This window comes from Saimiri boliviensis, chromosome 12 (genome assembly GCF_048565385.1).
Source record: "Saimiri boliviensis isolate mSaiBol1 chromosome 12, mSaiBol1.pri, whole genome shotgun sequence".
In the NCBI taxonomy this organism is placed as follows: Eukaryota; Metazoa; Chordata; class Mammalia; order Primates; family Cebidae; genus Saimiri; species Saimiri boliviensis.
This window is the reverse complement of record NC_133460.1, coordinates 107,848,625-107,869,453: the sequence shown is the minus strand read 5'-3', so window position 1 is coordinate 107,869,453 and position 20,829 is coordinate 107,848,625. Positions and strand designations below refer to the sequence as shown.

Below are 20,829 nucleotides of genomic sequence, written 5' to 3'. Positions count from 1 at the left end.
TAGGTGTGAACAAGTATGGGAAGTAAAAAAGTTCCTCTTTAAAGTTTCCTTTCTTGTTGAAGAATAAATCATAATGTGCTTATAACTCTTTTGTTAAGCCCTATCCTATGTAGCTATTAGACATGCCATGCTTACAGGCACATAGAACATTCTATGTCCTTGTACTTTAACCAAGATATCTGTGCTGGATGTGCTCGCAGGCATGTCCCAGCTCTCCAGTGCTTTTACCTGTTTAGAAAAGTTTTAAGTTGTTAGCCAATCGGGTTTTAGTTTAGATTGTGAGGTCTGGTTCCAGCAACAGAGATCAGACACAGCAGTAAGGACAACCCCAAATACGTAAGAGATAAGTATGTCTGCTTTCCTTTGTTCACTGTACTCTAGTGACAAGATGTCTAGCTCGGGTACCCTTCCTTCAGTCCAGGAAGTAAAAATTGCGTTGTTGAAAGATCTTTTGTTTCAGTGCTAATTTTTCTTTGTGGCACTGACCACCTGTTTCCAACAACAAGATTAAGGAGCCCCAGCCCAGTTCCCTCATCCACCATCTCTCCCACGTCTGCCTTTATGCCCCCTCTATGGAGGCAGAGAGCTATCTAAACAGGCAGCACTAAGGCTAAGTGGCAGTGTTGACTGTGCGACTTTGTGTCAAGTGCTGTTATGAGTGCCTAAAATATCATGACTCAGTAGTGCTGCTAGCCAGTGTTATCCATGAGGAAACTGAGGCATAGAGAGGTTAAGTCCGTCATTCTAGGTGGTACAGTCAGCAAGTGGCAAAGCTGGTAATTTGGTCATGTGTGCTCTGGCTTTTAGTTGCTGCTCATATTAGGATGTTAATTTTATGTTAGTTCTTTGGTTGAGCAGGAAGTTCTGTCCTAAGGAAGCAGCAGCTGAGGCCCGGGGGATCCCCGTCCTGTGAGAGCCACTGTGATGTGGACTGGGCATCTGGCATCTGCAGATGTGAGGCACCCGCCATGTGCTTTATGTGCTGATTTAATCCTCAGAAGACCTCGAGGAATACAGAGACCTTTTCCCCATTTGCAGAGGAGGAAATGATACCACAGAAAGGGACAGAAAGGCAAATATTATATTGGAACCAGAACATAGTAGAGAGTTTAGAAAAAATAGAGTGACTTGCTTAAGATCCTAGGGCATGTGAGTTGTAGTATCTGGTGTCAGGAAGTCAGTTCCTTTTCTATGCATCCGTCTTCCCAACTGCAAGAGAGGCCATTGCTGAATCTTCGGGAAGCGTCTTCATGCATTTGGTAAAAATAGGAGTTTAGTATCAGTCACACCTGGGTTCAAATCTCTGTGCCCCCTTACTGTGTGATCCTGGGCAAGTCATTTAACCTCTCTGAACTCAGTCCCCACATCTACCAGTTGAGAAGCCCCACCTCTGGCACTCTTCAATGAGAAACTGTAGCCAAGACCCCTAGCAACATGCCAAGCACACAGGAGGAAACCAAGAAGTCTGGTCCTCCTCCTCCTAGGCCCCTCCCACTCTGTTTCTGAGATCCAAGGAGTTAATTAGACCCCTAACGAAGCCTGAGGAACTGAGCCAAAATGGCAAAAATTCATGGTATTTGAGAGGGTGGGGCACACGCATCCCCCTGGTCAAGGTGTTTGGGAAGAGGAGGGCTACTGTGGTTTTGGGCAAGTTAAGAGATGCCTCCCAAAGGATGAATACCTACTACTCAGAAGGTTGCAGGGGCCAGGAGCACCTGGGGCAGTGGACCTGGGAGAGAAAACGGCACAATATTGGAGGACAGGAAAGAGATGAAATAGAAACTTTGGTGTCACCATGAAATGACGGGAAACTAACATTTCTGGCAATTAACCTGTACCTAAAAATATATTTACATCAGGTCATCAAAAGTGTGCATAAGATTTTATAACAGGAGCCTTTATTGGACAGAATCACAATATATGCTTTTTCCCTGTATTAACCATCAATTCTATCATAAAAATATATTACAACATTTGATATGTATTCACGAAACACAAACCATTGTAAACAGAGCAGGCAGCATTGGCCTTGGATTTGAAATTCTTGAGTCCCATTTCAACAGAAAACAGCTGTTGGCAAGTGGATTACACAGAAGGTAATATTGCCATAGTGGGAGGGCTTCTGGTAATATTAAAGAAAAATAAATGGAGCCATACTTACATTTAATAGATTAGAAGAAGGCAAACGTAAAACCACAATGTTAACATACACGAGAGGATGCTAAACTCTTGCTTCATTTGTTTTCTGCTCCGTGTGCAGTTATTTGTGTTCACGGATGTTCACCCATATGCATATACTCATGGGCACACAGTCTCATGAGAGCGCAGGGTTATGGGCACTTTCATTGCAACACAAACACACAGATGTCCCACCCATTTTCCTAAGAATCTGACATTAAGGGATTGCAACGTTGTACAGAAGCCAATCATTTGCAGGTTACTTTGTCCCCAGGAATGAAATATCTTTTATTTTTCTAAATCCTGGTTTCCAAAAGTATTCTTCAAGTGTGCAAATATAAAGTGCATTTCCATATGGAATGCTAGAACAGCTGGCACATACCTTAGGTTTCCTTAATGTGGATTTCCTTCTATCATCTATCAGCCACTCCTGGATCCCCCAAGCTATGGTTGGTGTGAGTTCCCCCACCCCACTTTGCACAGATGTGAAAAATTGGAATCTATGAACATTCAAAAAAAGTACAGAATTGGAGTTCAGTGCTCTCATTACTAGGAGCCTCCAGGAGCACTGAGGATACCATTTAGCCAACTGTCCTCTCACTAAAGGGAAAAGATGGTTCTCCCATTGGACACTGGGCAGAGTGAAGCCTCTGTGTGGGGAAATGGGCATGTTCCATGAAGAAGGACGGATGGGAGTTGTCTGCTGGCATCCACTACACACACCATACCAAGGCAGAAGGAGAGATCTATGCATTCTTAGGAGTTTCCTCAGCAAACACCAGCATGAATAATGCACATCCAGATGGCAGGATTTGATTCTTCTCCCAGATAAGCCTGAGAAAATTAAGTCTGGCCTATTCCAATGTCTAAAAAAAACCACCCTGGGTGGTAATGGGGGTCAGGCAAGGCACCTTTTCGATTTGTTGCTGGACTTCCAAGGCTGTTTGTGATCCAGAGTTAGCCACTTTGCCGTAGGGAAATCCTGATGTGGCTGGCGGCACACCAGACTCCACAAATGTCTCTGCATGCCAAAAAAGGTTGTACTTACATGTTTGTTGTAAAACAGGAGTGTTGAGGTTTGGAACAATTTCAGCTTGCAGGGGAACTTGACATTTGAAGGTTGTTAGAGCAGGGGGTTTGGTTACTATTAATAACTCAAGCAAAGATTTAGTAACACATGAGTTGAGAGCAATGCAGTGTTAGGCTGTCTTTGGGTGCAGGGTGTTTAGTATTTTAGCCGATGCATGAGCAATCACTATGGTCTAGTTCTTAGGAAACTGACCATCTTGGGTCATCCAATCAATTGAGTGTCAATATGATGACATCCAGTGCTCCCCCAACACCAAACCCAATCCCTGAGGATTGTCCTGGGCATGACTGAAGCCTTGGGCCTTGACGGTGATATTCTAAGGCTCACAGTTCAGAGTAGACTTCCTGTCTCCACATACAGATTTTAGGCTCTTGAAACCATCAAATCATGGACATTGGCTTCTATTAAAGATGTGCAACAATTCTTCCATGCCAGGGAATGAGTATACCACTGATATGCTGAGCATGCGTGAGAGGACACAGGAAACGCGACACGCTGGTGTTCCTAAGAGCACACGCACGCCCCAAGGGGTACACATCCTCTTTTGAGTCAAAAATCCAAATTACTTTAAAGGTCCTTAAATATAAGTATACATGATGAACCAGAACACTGCTAAGACTGATTAGACTCATAAAATTTGACCTTTAAATGCTAGATGCTATTTACATGACACACTGTACAGGCAAACTGTGCAACACCCGGAGACAGGTGTGGGCGTGAAGGAAAGGTGACTGAATTGCCAAGTAGCATGAGGACAGCTTTTGCCAACTGCTTGTTTCTGCTGTGTGGATTTTCCCATTTGTCCCGGGGTTATGTGGCGGTGCCCACTGGGGCCCTGCATTGATACTAAATGTGTGGCAAATATAAACATTCGCTCACCTCAGGATATTGTCAGATTATGTGCCCTGGCTGATGTGGTTGGTTTCTTGAGAGTGAATTATGCTTCCCTCCCCAAGCTGTGTAATGAAGATGCCCCTCAAAATGAATGAGATTTCTCCTCCCTTCTTTCATTCCTTCCTTCCTTCCTTCCTTCTTTCCTTCCCTTTTTCTCCTTCCTTCCTTTTTTCTTCCTTCTTCCTTTTTCCCATTCTTCCTTCTCTCTTTCCTTCTTTTCTATCTTGCTTTTCTTCTGCTTTCTTTTCTTTCTTGCCTCCCTTTTTTAGTAGCTAAGAATACAGGATTTTCTCCATATCCTCTTTTCTAAAAGAGACCTAATTCTGATACTCCCAACTTCAAGACTTCTCTTACCTCCCACTGGCCACAGATCATCATCATGTTCAGCCCATCTCAGGAGGCACTTGCCCTCCCTCTCAGCCCTCACCTGACACTGTCCTCAGACCCATGCTGAGTGCTGTCCCCACTGGACCCCTCATCAGGCAGGCCCCCATCTTCTGTGTCTAGCCACATGTTCTTCCCTACTATAAGTTCTGACCCAATGCCACTGCCTCTGAGAAGCCTTCTAGAACCCTCCTTTCCCACCAGCCACATTCTCCAGCCCTTCCCCTGTACCCCACAGCACTGAGCACCCACTTCCAGGGTAGCCCTGCTTCCTACACTGCAGAGGAATGACTTGTCTCCCCCAGAGCATGACACAACAGATGGCCTGGTACACAGTAGGTGTTCAGTAAATGTTTGGAAAGCAACAGGCAAGTCTGTTCACAGCTCTGGGCCAGAGCCCACAGCTGCCACGTGCTGCCCTCTCAGCAGCTCCAGGACTCCACTCCTCCGGACCCCCGACAGCTTGCTGCTTCTGCACAGTGATGTCTCAGCCAGGCTGAGTGAAACCACCACGTGTTCTAGCCGCTTCTTTCTCCTGATGCAGATTCCCTAGGAAGTTGCACAGTTGTATTCCTTGAGACCTCTGATTCCTCCTTTCTAGATAATCAGCTTCCAAAAGTGTCTGGCTTCTGCTCTTTCACTCCATGTTTGTGGACAGAGGTGCGAGGAGGCAGGTGCAAGCCTGAGGTTCCTGCCACCTTCCTTTGACCAGGACGGTCTTAGGCCACAGCACAGCAAAGGCAGCTGGCCTGGGGTTGGACTAACTTTCTGGGGGCTAATAGGCCGTTGGTCTGGGAGATAGTGGGAACCGGCCGGGAAGGTGTGGAACTTGCAAACCATGCTGCTCTCAGACCACTTTCTCCCCTGAATCTGTAAGAGCGAATTGTAGAGGCCAAGCTCCACCTAGCCTCTCCCCAAATCCATCTCAGCCCAGGTCCCAGAGCCAATACCAAGGCCCTCTAAGTCAGTCCTCCTGGCTGCAAGGCACAAAGAGGTCCACTTTGGTGCCAGGGAAAGATGCTCCTGGGGGCTGCTGGCCCAGAGTTTCAGGGAAATCCAGATTGACAATGAGCCTCATACACCAAAACAATTGGATAGATTCCCTGTCGGCACGAAGGGCTTGTGAGCTCTATGTGCTGGGCACAGAGGTTGTTGCAAAGCATTGTTCCTCAGAATTCCCGTAGAAACACATACGGAGTAAGAGAAGTTTAGAGAAGTCCTTCCCAGGCAAGTGGGAGCCATGTGATGGGAGAGGTCCCCAGGCCCAGCTGGTGGGTATGGGTGTTAGCCCAGGAGCTGAGAGTGAGGGGCTGTTTCCTGATGGCAGAAAAACATCTGCTGAGCCTGGGGTGGCCAGAGTGGGGTGCAGGTGAGGGTTTCCCCATGGTCACTGGTCTGGTCTGCCCTCCTTGAGAGCATTGCCCTGTTTTGCAATCTCCCTCAAACCTCCCTGCCTCCAGGACCTCAAATCCTCCCAGATCTGTAAAATGGAGATCATGACAGCACCTACATCAAAAGATTCTGATGAAGATTAGTGGGAAACACTACTGTAAACACTGATCGCAGACAACTTTCTCCCTTGAACCCGCAAGAGCAAACTGCGGAGGTCAAGCTCCACCCAGCCTCTCCCCAGGTCCAGCCTAGCCCAGGTCCTGGAGCCAATCCCAGGGCCCTCCATGTGAGTTCATATCCTGGTATCTAGTATTTCCTCCATACTCACCAGATGTTAGGACACTGTCATTACTGGCAGCCCCACGGGATGAGCTGGGAGCCAACAGAGATTCATACCCAGGGACCGGCATACAGAACTGCCTCTCACTGACCCTGCCTCAGCCTGAGTCAGCTCCTGTGTGTGAGGCTGGCTGGACAAGCTCTGGGGAGTGGCCGAAGTGTCAGATGTCATAACCTCCCACAGCCAGGCTGCCCCAAGCAGAGTTTGATCTAAGACCCAAGCAAGTGCCTCTGAGGGAACCCCTCTGAATGCCATGATCCCTTCCTCTAACAAGGCTTCCTGCCATCTTCTGCCAGTACCCAAAATACATCTCATCCCATGACCTGGGAGCTCCATAGAAGGTAATAAAGACGGGTTTTGCGATTTCATGGAGAGATCAAGTTCGTCCCTCTGAGAACAAAATGCCCCAGCCCTTGAATAAAGCTGTTTGGAGAATTAGGGAAAGATATAAGATAACTGAAACTTAGATCCTTATTAACAGAAACAGTCAGTTTTCTGTTGAGTTTATCCAAGTGTCTAAGATCATTTTTCCTTAGGGGATGGTTTGAAGACAACTCCTATCAGTCACCTGGGCATCAATGTTAAAAGTGCTGAAACCCAGGTCCTGCCTGGCCCTGCTGAAATTGATCTCTGAGGAGGCGATGCTGGAATCTGCATTTTAAACAACCTCCCTTGGTGACTCTTGTGAATAGTAATTTAAGAGCCAATGGCTCCCTTTCAGACACATGAGACCCTAAATATATGGTGCTCCCAGTCCAGAGGATAGGAGCTCACCCAAGGGATTCCTGGCACGTGATAAAATGTCCTCATTAAACTCAGGCAAGTTGGTTTAAGCTGCATCTGGGTTAAATTCTAACAATGCAGTCTTTGGCTCCTCCAAGGGTCACATCACGGCCATGGGAAGGCCTCATCTACCTGTACCCACGCAAGTAAAAGGCTGACAACCAGGCCCTAACCCTGGCCCCACTCTTTTCATCTTTTCTTAGAAAGAAAGGCACCATGAAAAAGAAAATGAATTTCACAAACATGAGGAGAGAGTTTTATTGCTCATGGGACAGGAGGCTGAGCTGAGTCCTAGAAGTGCATACAGTTGGTCTGAAATGACTCAAATCCATTTCCCCACCTGCCCAATCCTGGTTTCTTTTTCTTTTTCTTTTCTTTTTTTTTTTTTTTGAGACGGAGTTTCGCTCTTGTTACCCAGGCTGGAGTGCAATGGCGCGATCTCGGCTCAACCTCCGCCTCCTGGGTTCAGGCAATTCTCCTGCCTCAGCCTCCTGAGTAGCTGGGATTACAGGCACGCGCCACCATGCCCAGCTAATTTTTTGTATTTTTAGTAGAGACGGGGTTTCACCATGTTGACCAGGATGGTCTCGATCTCTTGACCCCGTGATCCACCCGCCTCGGCCTCCCAAAGTGCTGGGATTACAGGCGTGAGCCACCGCGCCTGGCTCCAATCCTGGTTTCTAAGTAAAAACAGGCAGGCAACTGGAAAGCCATCTTTGAGAGGAGAGCTGACCACGAGACAAACCTAAAAACCACGGTACCCATGCAAATAGACTTTGCTTTGGAGGTCCCATGGCTGTCTAATCCCCTCCCTCAGAAAGGTGCCATAGAAAAAGCTGCAATAGTTGCAGGGTGACTTAAGAAGGCAAATTCTAATTGTGTAGGACTAGGAATTCAGCCCTCAGCCCTATATGTGGATTTAGGAATTTGAAAGCCTCTCTTTTATGGGCCTGATTTTCAAGCTTCTTGAAAGGTTTTTCACCCAGTCCAACTGTTCCCCAGAGACTGGGCCTTAAATGTCAAGTCTCACCCTGGAGTGAAGTCAAGCAAGTAGATTTAGTTTGATTCAGATGCTGAAAATCTTGGTGTTTCTATATATCTCAGGTGTTTGATATCTGAGAAAACAATGTTACCTTTGATAAATTAAATTAACAAAATGAGGTAGTTAATTCGATTGGGAGTAACAAAGCCGGGGGCAAATCTGATAGACTGTACAGCAGTGAAAATAAACAGTTCTCTAAAGGTAATTACAGCAGAGTTGGCTAACTCTGGCTGCTAATACAGTGATTTTCTTCTCACCTTCCCTTGGTATTTAATTCCTGTGTCCAAATAATAATGAAAATGCCCAATCAATGGACTTTTATCTGGAGTTTTTGTCTATGTGATGCCAGTACAATTTGTTTTAGACGTATAGTGAAAATTATGAAAAGCATCTTTTCAAGATATGTGGTCTTGTGGGTGACAGATTTTGCTTCTTGGCTAAAGAAGAGGTTAAAGAGGCCAAGTGCAGTGGCTCATGCCTGGAATCCCAGCACTTTGGGAGGTCAAGGAGGGTGGATCATGAGGTCAGGAGTTCAAGACCACCCTGGCCAATATCTCTACTAAAAATTCAAAAATTAGATGGGCACGGTGGTGCGCACCTGTAGTCCCAGCTACTTGGGAGGCTGAGGCAGGAGAATCCCTTGAACACAGGAAGTGGAGTTTGCAATGAGCCGAGATGGCACCATTGTACTCCAGCATGGGTGACAGAGCGAGACCATCTCAAAAAGTAAAAAAAAGAAGAAGAGGTAAAAGAGCTCTAGTTGCTACTGGGAGTACAACATGTGCCTTTACAGCACAGAGAAAGCAAACAGAGGATGTGCCACAGTTATTCTCCCAAAGTGATATTGATGCAAACGTATTTTGCTGCCAGCTGACCTCATGCACGGGGCCACTACTCCTCTTTTGCCCAACTTTGAAAGCCTTTGTGTGAGAAGTGAGCTACTGTCTTCTGATTCAGCTAAGCATCCTGTCTCGGCTTCTGCTGGTTTCCATCCCAGTGGTACTTCTGGGGTTGGGACAATGGAAGGTGCAGGAAGCAAATGTCTGTTGCTATTGGAACATGAGTGGCCAAAGGAACTCTGAATCAGAGCAATTTTGTTTCAGTGACACACAGAGTCATGTCTAGCAGCGGCGTGCTAGTAGATGTTTCACAACCAGCTCTCTGTGGGGCAGATGGCCTGATTTATAGCATTTGCTGGTTTTCATGGTATGAACACTCCCACCATGGCTGATTTCCAGGTACCAACATGACACCCCAGATCAGGAAGCTGGGAAGGGTCATGCCCCATTGGCTTCCCCAAGCAAGTATGAGCACATCTCCGAAAGCAACTTCAAGATGCCAAAGTGTCCTTGAAAACTACACCTGTCTCCATTCCAGTCTCCATAGAAACCTTGAAACTAGACAAGACTAAGCCAGGTGAATTGTTTTCTAATGGATGCGCTAAGAGTTCCTAAGACATCTTTTCAAATAAACATGCACACACTTCTCTTTAAAAATTGGGGCTGCCTAGAAGAAAAAACAATAGACCCTTTTCGCTTCCTTCCTGTTGGACCACACCCTTCCCTCTATACCTACAAAGTTAGGATGTAAAGAGCTAGACGGAGAGAACGAGCCATCTGATTCCATTGCTTTCCATGCTTCCTGCCCTGGAGGAATCACTTAAGAATTGAGGATTGAAAGGTAACTGCTCTGAGTATTCGCAAGTCAATTTGAACTGGTAGACAAAGAAGAGAGGGCCAGAAAGCAGGGGCTGCTCTCCTTGGTTTTTATTAAATCAAGTCAGGGCTGCTAACAGATTGGCATGTGTATTACAGGTGCAGTATTCTATAAAAATTTCATCGTCTCATCATTAGCACAGGGCACTTTCTTGAACAGCCTCTACTTTCTGTTAATAGGCTTACAGAAACTAGGGAGATGGAGGCACCAGGACAATGGAACCCAGTGACTTAAAATCAAGGCAAAAATCCCTGCTCAGTCCAGCTCTTCCTGCTCATCCATCTCCCAGGACATGCCAGACAAGATGCATAAGACAAGGTGAAACGCTTCCTGAAAAATCAGGTCACAAACAGGGTAAGGGGGGACCAACTAGCCACCTTCCTCCTGCCTTTACTGAGCTCCAACAATGAGGACTTGTAAATCAGAAGGTGACCTCCCAGTCAAACTTGAAAGAACTTAATACGTGTAGGACCAGCCTATTTAAACCATTTTCATGCTAGGATTGTCCGCACACATAAACATTCGCTTTTAGGGGGAAGGAGAGGACGAAGTTGAATCCAATTGACCATTTCTAAGACAACTGGCCAGCAGCAATTGGGCAGCCACTAGTTGTGAAACGTTTTCCCTCAGGCACAGAGCCCAAGAGTCCCAGCTGGGCACAATGTCGTTAGTACCAGCTGAATGGTATTTGGATTGAAGCAGCCACGACTACCGTGTGGAGATGAGGTGCCATGTTAGATCCAGGCCAAATGGCCACGACCAGCCTCCCTTAGGCATGGCTGAAATGTCCCCTGGAGACTGTCACTTTTCTTCAGCATGGAGCAGCATCCAGTGGTCAGCAGGCAGGTGGACACCATGCTTCCCACCTGCCACCAGCTCTCTGCATCCTTGACAGTAACAGAACTGAGTGTCATCCCCCAGGGAGCCTCAGGTGAGTCCAGGAGCTTCTTAGAAAGGCTAGCACATGGCCCATAGTCATCCTTTGGTGACAAATAGGGACTGTCCAATGTCTGCCCTTAAGTAACCAGGAAGCAGGCTCTGGAGCCCCTACAAGCCAGGGAACCAGGATCACTGGGTATGCCAGGGGCTGGCAGCTGGTGGTGTTCGCCCAGGGGCCCCCATGCCCTCCCTCCCTTCTTCTCACCGCTGCCTCATTCTAAACTCTTCAGCAGGAGCGTGGTCCTTCACTCAGACACTGGCAGAATGTTCTGGCTGTGAGAGTCGCCGGTGAGGCCGGAGGAATGGATGGAGCGTCTGTGCAGGAGTCTGTTCAGAATCTCCTTGCAGCTTTTGCGGTACTGGTGTCGCAGTAAGGAGTACACAAAGGGGTCGGACGCAGCCTTGCTGTAGGCCAAGCACTTGGACAGCACCCCCCAGTGGGAGCCGATGGGCACCGTGGAGAAGAGCTCCACCAGCCTGCGGAGAAACAGGGAAGCCGTTACTGAGGACACAGCGAGGCACAGCCTGGGGTGGCCATGGACCAGGGCTCCAGTCCCTGCCCCTGTGGACCACGATTTTCCAGCCCAACCCTCAGTTCATCTGAGACTGGCTTCTTTTTTTTTTTTTTTGAGACAGAGTCTCATTCTGTCACCAGGCGCCAGGCTGGAGTGCAGTGGCGCGACCTGGACTCACTGCAACCTCCGCCTCCCGGGTTCAAGCAATTCTCCTGCCTCAGCCTCCCAAGTAGCTGGGACTACAGGCGCGCACCACCATGCTCAGCTAATTTTTTTTTTGTATTTTTAGTAGAGATGGGGTTTCACCATGTTGACTGGGATGGTCTTGATCTCTTGACCTCGTGATCCACCCGCCTCGGCCTCCCAAAGTGCTGGGATTACAGGAGACTGGCTTCTTAAATAACAATAATAGCAGTTCACACCAATAACAATGATGACAGTGAACACTTATCAGGCTGTATTTTATTCTACACACTGTGCTAAGCACTTTCCGTATGTGATTTTGCTGAGCCCTTGGAGATACGTCCATCTCTGTTTTACATGCAAGGAAACAGATGTGCCAGGAGGTTAAATACCTTGCCCAAGGTCACATGGCCAGTAATTGTAAAGGCAGGATTTGAACTCAGGTCTGTCTGACTCTGAAATCCAAGCTGCACTGAGAACTCAGCTAATAGCTGGCTGTCCTGGCTTTGGTGCCGACTCTGCTGCTGACTTGTCGTGTGGCCCTGGGCACCTCTGTTCACTCCTTTGACCTGTATGTCTTATGTGAAAAACAAAAAGGTGGGACAATATCATCTCAATGCTCTTTTAACTAGAAGAGTCTGATCCCACTGTTTGCTTCCAATCTTGGCTCTGTTTTCCTAGGGGGTTGCATGGGAGGAAGAGCTGAGAACAATTTTGAAAACGTTTTGCAAAGCTCAAAGTATGTTGTGAACAGGAAAGAATGCTAGCAAGGAAGTCACTTTCCCTGGGTTGGGATCCTGGTGGTCTTTGACAATGACCGTGGTCAGGGGATCCTAGACAGACCCTCATTCTTTGGGGGAGGGGCAAGGGAAGACCCAGCCTGGGTATCTTAGAGTCCTCTTGGTACCATCAGACAGCTCCATTCCATGGCGCTAATACCATGTTGTGAGGTCAGGGAAAGCCTTCTTTCTACTTGACCACCCAAGAGAATTCTACCCTCCACCCAAATCAAGCCATTTACTCTCTCAGGTGTGTCCAGCACGCTTGGTCACATTTGGACATTATCCGGCATTAACATAAAATAGAAAAGACCCACAGAGCTGGGAGAGAGTCTGGAGATCATATATATGGCTCTCTCTTCCACTCTTCATCATATGAAAAATTGAGGCCCAGAGAGGGAAAGAGGTTGCAGACATTACACAGCAAGTCAGTGGCCACGGAAGGTGCAGCATCTGTACCCTGCTCTGACTGGAGGTCTAGTACCTGATTCTACCTGGAGCCCCTGCAGATAGAAGGCAGTGGTGGCTCTCAGCTTGGGGGTCTGCCCAGGTGAGGATCCAGGTACAGAAGGAACTGAGCTTGAGCTAGAACTCAGTGCTGCTCTCTTTAGTTGGTTATTCTTAAGCCTTCTTTGGGCTGTAGAGCTGGTGAAGAGGAGGAGGAAGCTGGTGGGCTGCAATCCTCCACTGAAATGCCCCTTTCTGGAGCGGACCCTCAAGGCGTCCACTCTGAGGTCCCTCTAGTTGGCATCCCATCTTCCTCACCACTGTCTACCTTTGCCCTCTGACTCTGTGGGGGACTGTGGCTACATTTCCTCTCATATCCTTGAGAGCCTGAATGGGGAAATGGAGCTGTGAACATTTAGAAAATCTGTACTTTTAAGAAATCTATTTTGAGAAGTGATGAATTCAAAGAGAGAAAAAAAAACCCTGAATTTAGAATTCACACCTAATAATAATAATGAAATAGTTGAATGCCAACACATTGTTGCTATGCAATGCCAAATTGCTTTTCCAAAATGTCTATAGTTTTTCATACATCGCTAAATTCAGGCTTAGCATTTTAGCTCTCCCAAAAGGATTTATGAAAAGAACCAGATAGCATCAAACCATCTAGCACGATCGAAATTGTTATTTGCAGCTTCTGTAGATTTCACAGAATAAAATTATTCATGACAATCTAAAATTTCACCATTTAGAGAATTAAGAGGTTAAAATCTATTGCATTTGCTTCTCAGAGATTTCATGGCAAGTTTGAGCTCCCCACTTGGCACAGACATCATGATTCCCAGCTGAGTGTCTCCTTTGGGCTAAGCACTTGTGTGTACAATCTCTGACTGTACAGTTATCCAGCAGCATGAGAATCATTATTCCCATTTTACAGGTGAGGAAATCGAGGCTCAGAGAGGTAAACAGCAAGTCAGGGGCTCCTGCATGGGAAGCCCAGCTCCATCTAACTGCAGTGCAAGTCCTGGCTAGTGGCCACACCAAGATGTGAATCTCAGCACTGCAGACATGACAAAGGAAGCTCTGGAGTCCCTTCCCGCTCCAAGAACCCCTTTTCCATGAGGTCACTGTATGCTGCCTGGAACTTTTGTCACTTGCCCCTCCTCACAGTGCACAATGACAATTTCTGTGTTGAAAAGCTAATGTCTGACCTTTGTCAGGACCTCCGAGCAAAGAGGCGCTTTGGAGGAATACAGGCCTGGACACTGCTGCCACGTGGTCACTGGCATGGAGTAGCTGGGATGCCCCCTCCAGGCTTGGCTGCGGCTGGCTGGGCCACTGTCTCATGGCCCTGTGCAGGTGGCTCCCTGTGCCTGCTGTGGCTGGCTGCTGGCTGCTGGCTATGCTCCCCACTAGCTCCGACAGCTCCCAGCTTCTTTTGTTGATAAGAAGAGCCAAGGGTTTCCGTATTGCCACAACTTCTTTCTAATTCCAGATCTGGGCAGGCATCTGGATAAGCACCAGATCCCCTCCAGGTGACCTTTTAGAGAGGGACAATTCAGCCCATGTTTTCCTGCCAGATCTAGCTCTGCTCACTCCTTCCTGGTGCCCTTCCCTCTGCGTTAGAATTTTGACCAGTCACATGTCACTAGTGGGCAGGGTCACAGTGTGCAAAGGGAGCCTCTCCTCCTCCATGTGGTCAGCTTATTTGATGCCTTTCCCCCTCCCTCTCCTTGGCAGTCAGAGTTAGCGGATGGTCTCAGGACAGGACATCGGAGGGAGGCAGCTCACAGAGCAAAAGCCTCCAGTGGAAAGCCCCGTCTCCTGCTTAGTTCTGGCCAAGAATAGTGATGGTTATTGGGCTCAGGTGTTGACAGAGCAGGATTTGGTTTCGTCATTGCCCCTGTTATGGGTCGAATTGCGTCTCCCCCCAAAAATTCACATGTTGAAGTCCTAACCCCTAGTGTCAGAAGGTGATCTTATTTAGAAATAAGATTGTTTCCTGTACGAATCAGGTTCTAATGGAATAGGGCGGGCCCCCTAATTCAGTACTGTCGGTGTTCTCAAAAAGGCAGAAACTTGGACAGGGAAGCACACAGGGTGAGTGCTGTGTGAACGCAAGCCAAGAAGCCCAAGAAACCCAGCAAACCAAGAGCTTGGGGAACGCGTGGAGTGAGTTTTTCACAGCCCTCGGAAGGAACAAGACCTTGATCTTGGACTTCTGGCCTCGGAAACGGTGAGCGGTCTTTCTGTGTTAGAGCCACTCGGTTTGTGGTACTCTGTGACGGCAGCCCTAGCAAACCAAGATTCCCCCTGAAGAACCGCATGGGAAGCAGGGGTAGCTGTGTGATTGCGTGGTTGTTCTGGGGACCCCTGGCCGTAACAGCATCAACCAGCCTCACCACACTCCTAGAGCCCATGTATGCACAGGTCAACCCTGGAAATCTGACAAAGATGAGCAGCCGCGGGAGCAGGGTGCCACCCCTTGCCACCCTCTGGAAAGCAGGGCCTGTCCCCACAAACAACGCTCCCTGCCACCTGTGCCGACCTTCCACTGAGCACAAGATGACTTTCCATGTGCTCTTTGGGGTATGAGCCAGAAAAACGTCTGTCTGCCAATAGCTCCATTCAGGGGGACATGTTCATGCTTCTGTGCTCAAAAGGCACACATGCCCGCCCTGACACAGCTCCCCCAGGAAAATTCCCTGGAGGGAGGGCCACACCCTCAGTCAGCAGATCAGGTGGGGGGAGGGAACATAACTATGGAGGGGGCCCGGACCCCGTTTTTCAAGCATTTCAGGAAATTCTGACGCAGAAACCCAGCCCCTATGGGAGCCTGGGGTGTGTGGGTTTGGGGAGAAGAGAAAGTGCTGCAGAGTGCAGAGCCTGTTGATGAAAAGGAAGCAGAACACAGAGACGTGAATTCTTCTGACTTAGGGTGAGACACAGAGCAGATACCCACAGATTTGCCAGACCTCCAGACCCTGTATGCCTGTACCCCTATGTCCTGATAGCTGTCCAGGGAACTATTCCATGGAGCCATGGCTCCTCTCTCAGTAACAAGCCCCTCTGATGTGGGTCACTGGAGCATCTGAACTGGTTGCCACAGTCCGGGGCTGATGGAGATAGGAAGCTGCCCACCCTTGCCCCTCTCACCCATGGGGACTTTATACTTCCATCCAGCAGCCTGGGAAGTCCTGGTCCCGGGAGGGAGAAGGGAATTATGTCTGCCAGGACTCCAAGGCATTCTCTGAGCCTCTGGAGAGACCAGCGTCCTGACCTTGCTCCACAATTGGAATCCCCAAGGGAAGGAAGTTGCAAGGTGAGAACAGTACAGGTAACCCCTGTGGCCCCTGACCCAGCACCTCTTGTGGGCCACCAGCGGCTCTGTGTCACCTTAACTGCTTCACAGATATCATCTCAGGACCCCAATGTCACTCTTCCTGTGGTGAGAAGTGTGAAAGTGACACAGCCTGAACATGCAGGAACCAGGATTTGAACCTGGAAGGTGGATGCCGGCAACCACGTGCCTTCCTGGTGCCAGGCTGCCCTGCCAGCCTCCTTGACTCAGGTTCCTATTCCTCAGTGAGATCAAGCACTGGTACTTTCAAATCCTGAATTTAAAGTGACAAATTAGCACCCTCTCTTTACACTTTCTATGCCACCATCATCTCTTCTCTCTTCTTCTTTCCCTCTCTCACTCACTCTCACACACACACACACACACACACACAAATGCACATGCTCACACACACCCACATAAATACATGCACAGACATACATACATACACATGTATACACACACACACATACATTATGTACCAAATGTAACATGGGCCACAGAACATTCCTTGAAAAACCAGCCCAGTGTTTTCTCAAGACTTCTAAAGAACTTGGCTTATGTATTTGAAGACCTACATATTTGAAGTAATAAGCTGATGCTTTAAATTTTCATGAGACAGAATGGAAAAGTCATCTTATTCATAGAATATCTGTCTTCAGGAATCCCCTGCCTATGAAACCTCTCTTCCATCTACACATTTTCCTTACTTTGAAAAGCCACAATAATGGTGCTGTCAGATTTGCAAGTGCCACAAAGCCTGATTCCAATGATTTATGACAACCATAATTATTTGTAAGCATAGATATGCTGCAGAGAGCATAGCCTTGCAAATGCTTCTAGACATGTGGATTTTAATTCAGAAAATATGTAATTTGAGCTTTTGGATGAGAATCTGTTGTGGATCTGCAGACCCTGCTCAAAGACTCTGGGAAGAGTCCTATGTGACCCAGGGCTTTGAGGACACAGAACCAATGTGACTGTGAATTGGAGGTGTCAGACTTCTATTAGGAGTGAAGGTGCAGCTTTGTAAATATGTTTCACGCTGTGGCCTTACATGCCCCTGCACACATGTGCAGGCAGCTCTTTGGCTGGCAGAGTTGGATGTCCTGTCTTTCTGAGATGCCAACTGCATCCCCCAGTGGCTCTGCCTACCAGTGCTGATGATCTCTTGGGAACTCCAGCTACACAAACTGCTGCTGTCAGTGAGATGGGAGATTGGGGATGACTCCATAACTCATCATTTTTGCTAGAGAAACTCAAATGCCTGCTTCACTCACAGGAGCTTGGAGGCCATCTGCACTCATGTCATGGTACTTACACGTGGGCCTGTTGGAAGTTGGGCAGAAAACGTACGCATGTGTGTATCTCTTTGTTTCCAGAGCCTGCCCCAGTCTTTGGAGTTGTGGCATGGCCTAAAGGCTAAATTATAGCCAATTGGCCTGACACTGACCTTTAACTCTTGGCTTGGTCACTCACTACCCATATGTCCTTGAGCAACTCATCTCACCTCTCTGAACTTCTATGAGTCTAGGATTCTTGTATTTACCTTGTTAGAGCTGTCTCAGGTGCAATAAAGTATGCACTGATAGCCCCAGGTGGTTGGCAGGTGCTCACTAAGTAACAGGTCTGATTATAAAGACTTCATGCTCTCCAATAGAAAGCTTGAGAACCTATAGGAACACTTGAATGGTTCTTTTACTTGATTCAAGAATGATGCTTCCCTATCTGAGAAAGTTATCAGGCAAATGTGAATAGATGGGGGACACACAGAAGGGAAACCCGTGCCCAGACAGTGGGATCTTCTCTATCAACTCAAAGAGGTGGCAGGTGTTACAGCAGTAGCCTCCTCTCTTCCTCAGTATCCTGGCCTCCCAGCTGCCAGCATTCTCAGCCGCCATCTGACGTCAACCCACACTCTTGAAACGTCTCCATTTATAAGGTACAAGGCGGGTGGAAGCGGCAAAGCCGGCTGTCTCGATACAGCCACTGCAGAGTTGCGAGGAATATTAGTTTCTGTGCTGACAGCTCAATGAAGGGTACAAGTGACACATGAACAACTTGGTCTCAATCATCTCAGAAACTGCAGCATTTCATTTCTGAGTGGGTCGTGCCTCAGTGTGTCTCCCCACATCCCTCTGGGAGGGGAGTAGGAAGCTCTGCTGCTGGAGTTGGATGTCCTGTCTCACTGAGAAGAGAAGTAGAATGATACATTGTGAGGGGCTGGGCATGGGTGCTGGTTTCAGGCAGACCCACTCTAGAACTGAGGCCCAGTCACTTGCTGGAACTGGGAAAGGCTGAACCCTGACTGAGCCTCAGTTTCCCTGTCTTTAAAATGGGAATGTTAGTGCCGGGCATGGTGGCTCTTGCCTGTAATCCCAGCATTTTGCGAGGCCGAGGCAGGCAGAGGACCTGACGTCAGGAATTTGAGACCACCCTGGCCAACATGGTGAAACCCCATCTCTACTAAAAATACCCAAATTAGCCAGGTGTGATGGTGTATACCTGCAGTCCCAGCTACTCAGGAGGCTGAGGCAGGAGAATCGCTTGAACCTGGGAGGCGGAGATTGCAGTGAGCTGAGATCGCACCATTGCACTCCAGCCTGGGCAATAAAGTGAGATTCTGTCTCAAAAAACAAAAACAAAAAACCCCAAGAGGCTGTTAGCTAGGTGCAGAGGGTCCCTGGACAGCTCTGGTACAGCTTCAGGCACTGAGTGAGGACTTACAGGATTAAAAATAAAGAGACCTTCCTGAATTAGTTAATGAGATAGAGCTTTTCCTTACTTGTCCTTTCTGAATTCCCCAAGATCAGCCTGTCACTGCCTCGATGGGTTTTGATTTTTATATCTATGGACAGCGAGGAGGCAGAGAACAAAGAGGAGGCGCTGCATGCAAGGGAGACAGCTTTCCGCCCAGGGGCCCTGGAGCTGCCCAGTGGCATCCGCAGATGGGCTCAGGCTGTATGGTTCCCCGAGTCTTTCTAGCTAAATGACCCATGCAATCTCTTCCCTCTCTGAGCCTTGGTGCCCCATTTGCAGAGTGGAGCTCACATAGCTCACCCAGTCCATTTCTTGGGAGTGGTATAGGGCCCAAGGGAATAACATCTGAGCAAACTGCGGAGTGCTGTGGAAGGCACAGCCCTGTCAGATCCAGCTGAACCTGTTGCAGTAATACATTTGTTAGCTCAAACAAGCTCCACCCAAGGGCTGCCTCCTGGTCCCCATCAACCCCATCTAGGCCAGGAGCCCCACATCTCAGGGATCTGACCTAGAACAGGGTTCACACTTGCCACATCTTCTGTGTTGACTCTTTGGTGCTGGGGCTGCAGCTGAGCTCAATGCCCCTGAACCACCACCACTGAGCACCTGGCAGGTTAGAGGGACAGAGCTGGGGCTGCTGTTCTCAAGATAGCCTGTATGGGCAGCCAAGGAAGTGACCTCCTCCATACGGAGTTCCAGAAATGCCCAGGGCCTGCCCCTGGCCCTTTCCCAGGCTTCTGCCTGCCCCAGGGTCTCACTCCACCATTGCAGCTGCAGTACTGTGGACTGACGGGGTCCAGGAGCATGACTCACTCAGCAAGCCTCAGGAGATCTGCCTTAGGATCCTGGGGAAGTGGTTTGGGAGCACTCTCTGCATGCCATGCACTTTAATGGCACAGCCACAGACCCACACAAGACAGCAGGGGAGAGCTGGGTCTGCAAAGACTCCCTGGAGGCCTCTGAAAACCTGAAGGGGCGGGCAGAAAGCCTAATGAAGTTGGAAGTCCAGTTCCACTGCCAACTAGATGCATAGCTCTCAGCCATTATTCAAACGCTCCCTGACCCCAGTCCTCAGTTACGCTCCAGCAGTAAAATGGGTTGGGATGCACCAGAGACATGGCTATCAGCACACTGGTCATTAGAATCATCTGAGGTGCCTTAAAGCCACCCATGTCCCAGGCCCATATGAAGGGAGTCTAACTGAACTGGTTCAGTGTGAGGTCCAGACATGAGTTTGGATGTAAAGCTCTCCAGGTGATTCTAATGAAGCCAAGATGACAAACCAAAGAAAACCTTCAAGTATACATGTCTTTTCCGACTTTCCCACTAATCCCAGCCTGGCTTCAGAATTGCTTTCAAAACAGCGCTCTGCTAGTCACCGGCAGTGGGTTCAAGTTGGTCTGCAAGGTGCAACCAGCTCACCCTTCCTGCATGAGATGATAGCTTTAGGGGGTCCTTTGCCTCCAAAACCCATGGCTCTGGTTCTCCACAAAGACTCATTTTCTACAAAGAAGTTAAATCCTCAACTACATTTCAGCAGGTCTGTCTTCAGCTTCTTCTGAGACTGGTCGTGTCTACACTTGGAAATCATCTTGAAAAGAACAGCAGAAGAATCAGAAATTACAACTGGAAGTGTCAGTGATCCCAATTCCAGCGTGGATGATAAGTCCACACTGCGCTGAATGCTTCGCTGGGATCATCTTGTTTATTCCTTACCATTGCTTGGCTTCTCCTCACAAGCAATGTTTGTTTCTCAACCCTGACTCAGAGGAAGATGGAAGAGTTTGCATCAGGCTCCCTGGAGGTGGGCGTGAGATTAATTCTGTCCCCTCCGCACCCTGCGCAGCCTGGCAGTCCATGTCCTGGCAGGGGAAGTAGAGCGCTGATGGGGTCCTGGCCATGCCCATGCACAGCTGGGGCTCAGATGGCCCCTGGTGCAATGAATATAAATTCACAGAAGCCCATCAGAGGGTGCCAGGGGCAGGGGGCGGGGACTCCTAGCCACCCTAAAGACTCAGCATCTCGTTGACTTTATGTGAGCCATGTG

General features: G+C 48.4%; 1 protein-coding gene across 1 annotated transcript in view; it reads right to left on the bottom strand.

Annotated features, from left to right (window-relative positions):
- Positions 1 to 4,016: 4,016 nt before the first annotated feature.
- The window catches only part of GPR26 (G protein-coupled receptor 26), a 29,478-nt gene continuing 12,665 nt past the window's right edge, over positions 4,017 to 20,829 (bottom strand). The window contains exon 3 of the mRNA XM_003922121.4: positions 4,017 to 11,235. Coding sequence (XP_003922170.1) covers positions 11,004 to 11,235 — 232 coding nt within the window. The 3' untranslated portion in view covers positions 4,017 to 11,003. The remainder of the gene's footprint in view (positions 11,236 to 20,829) is intronic.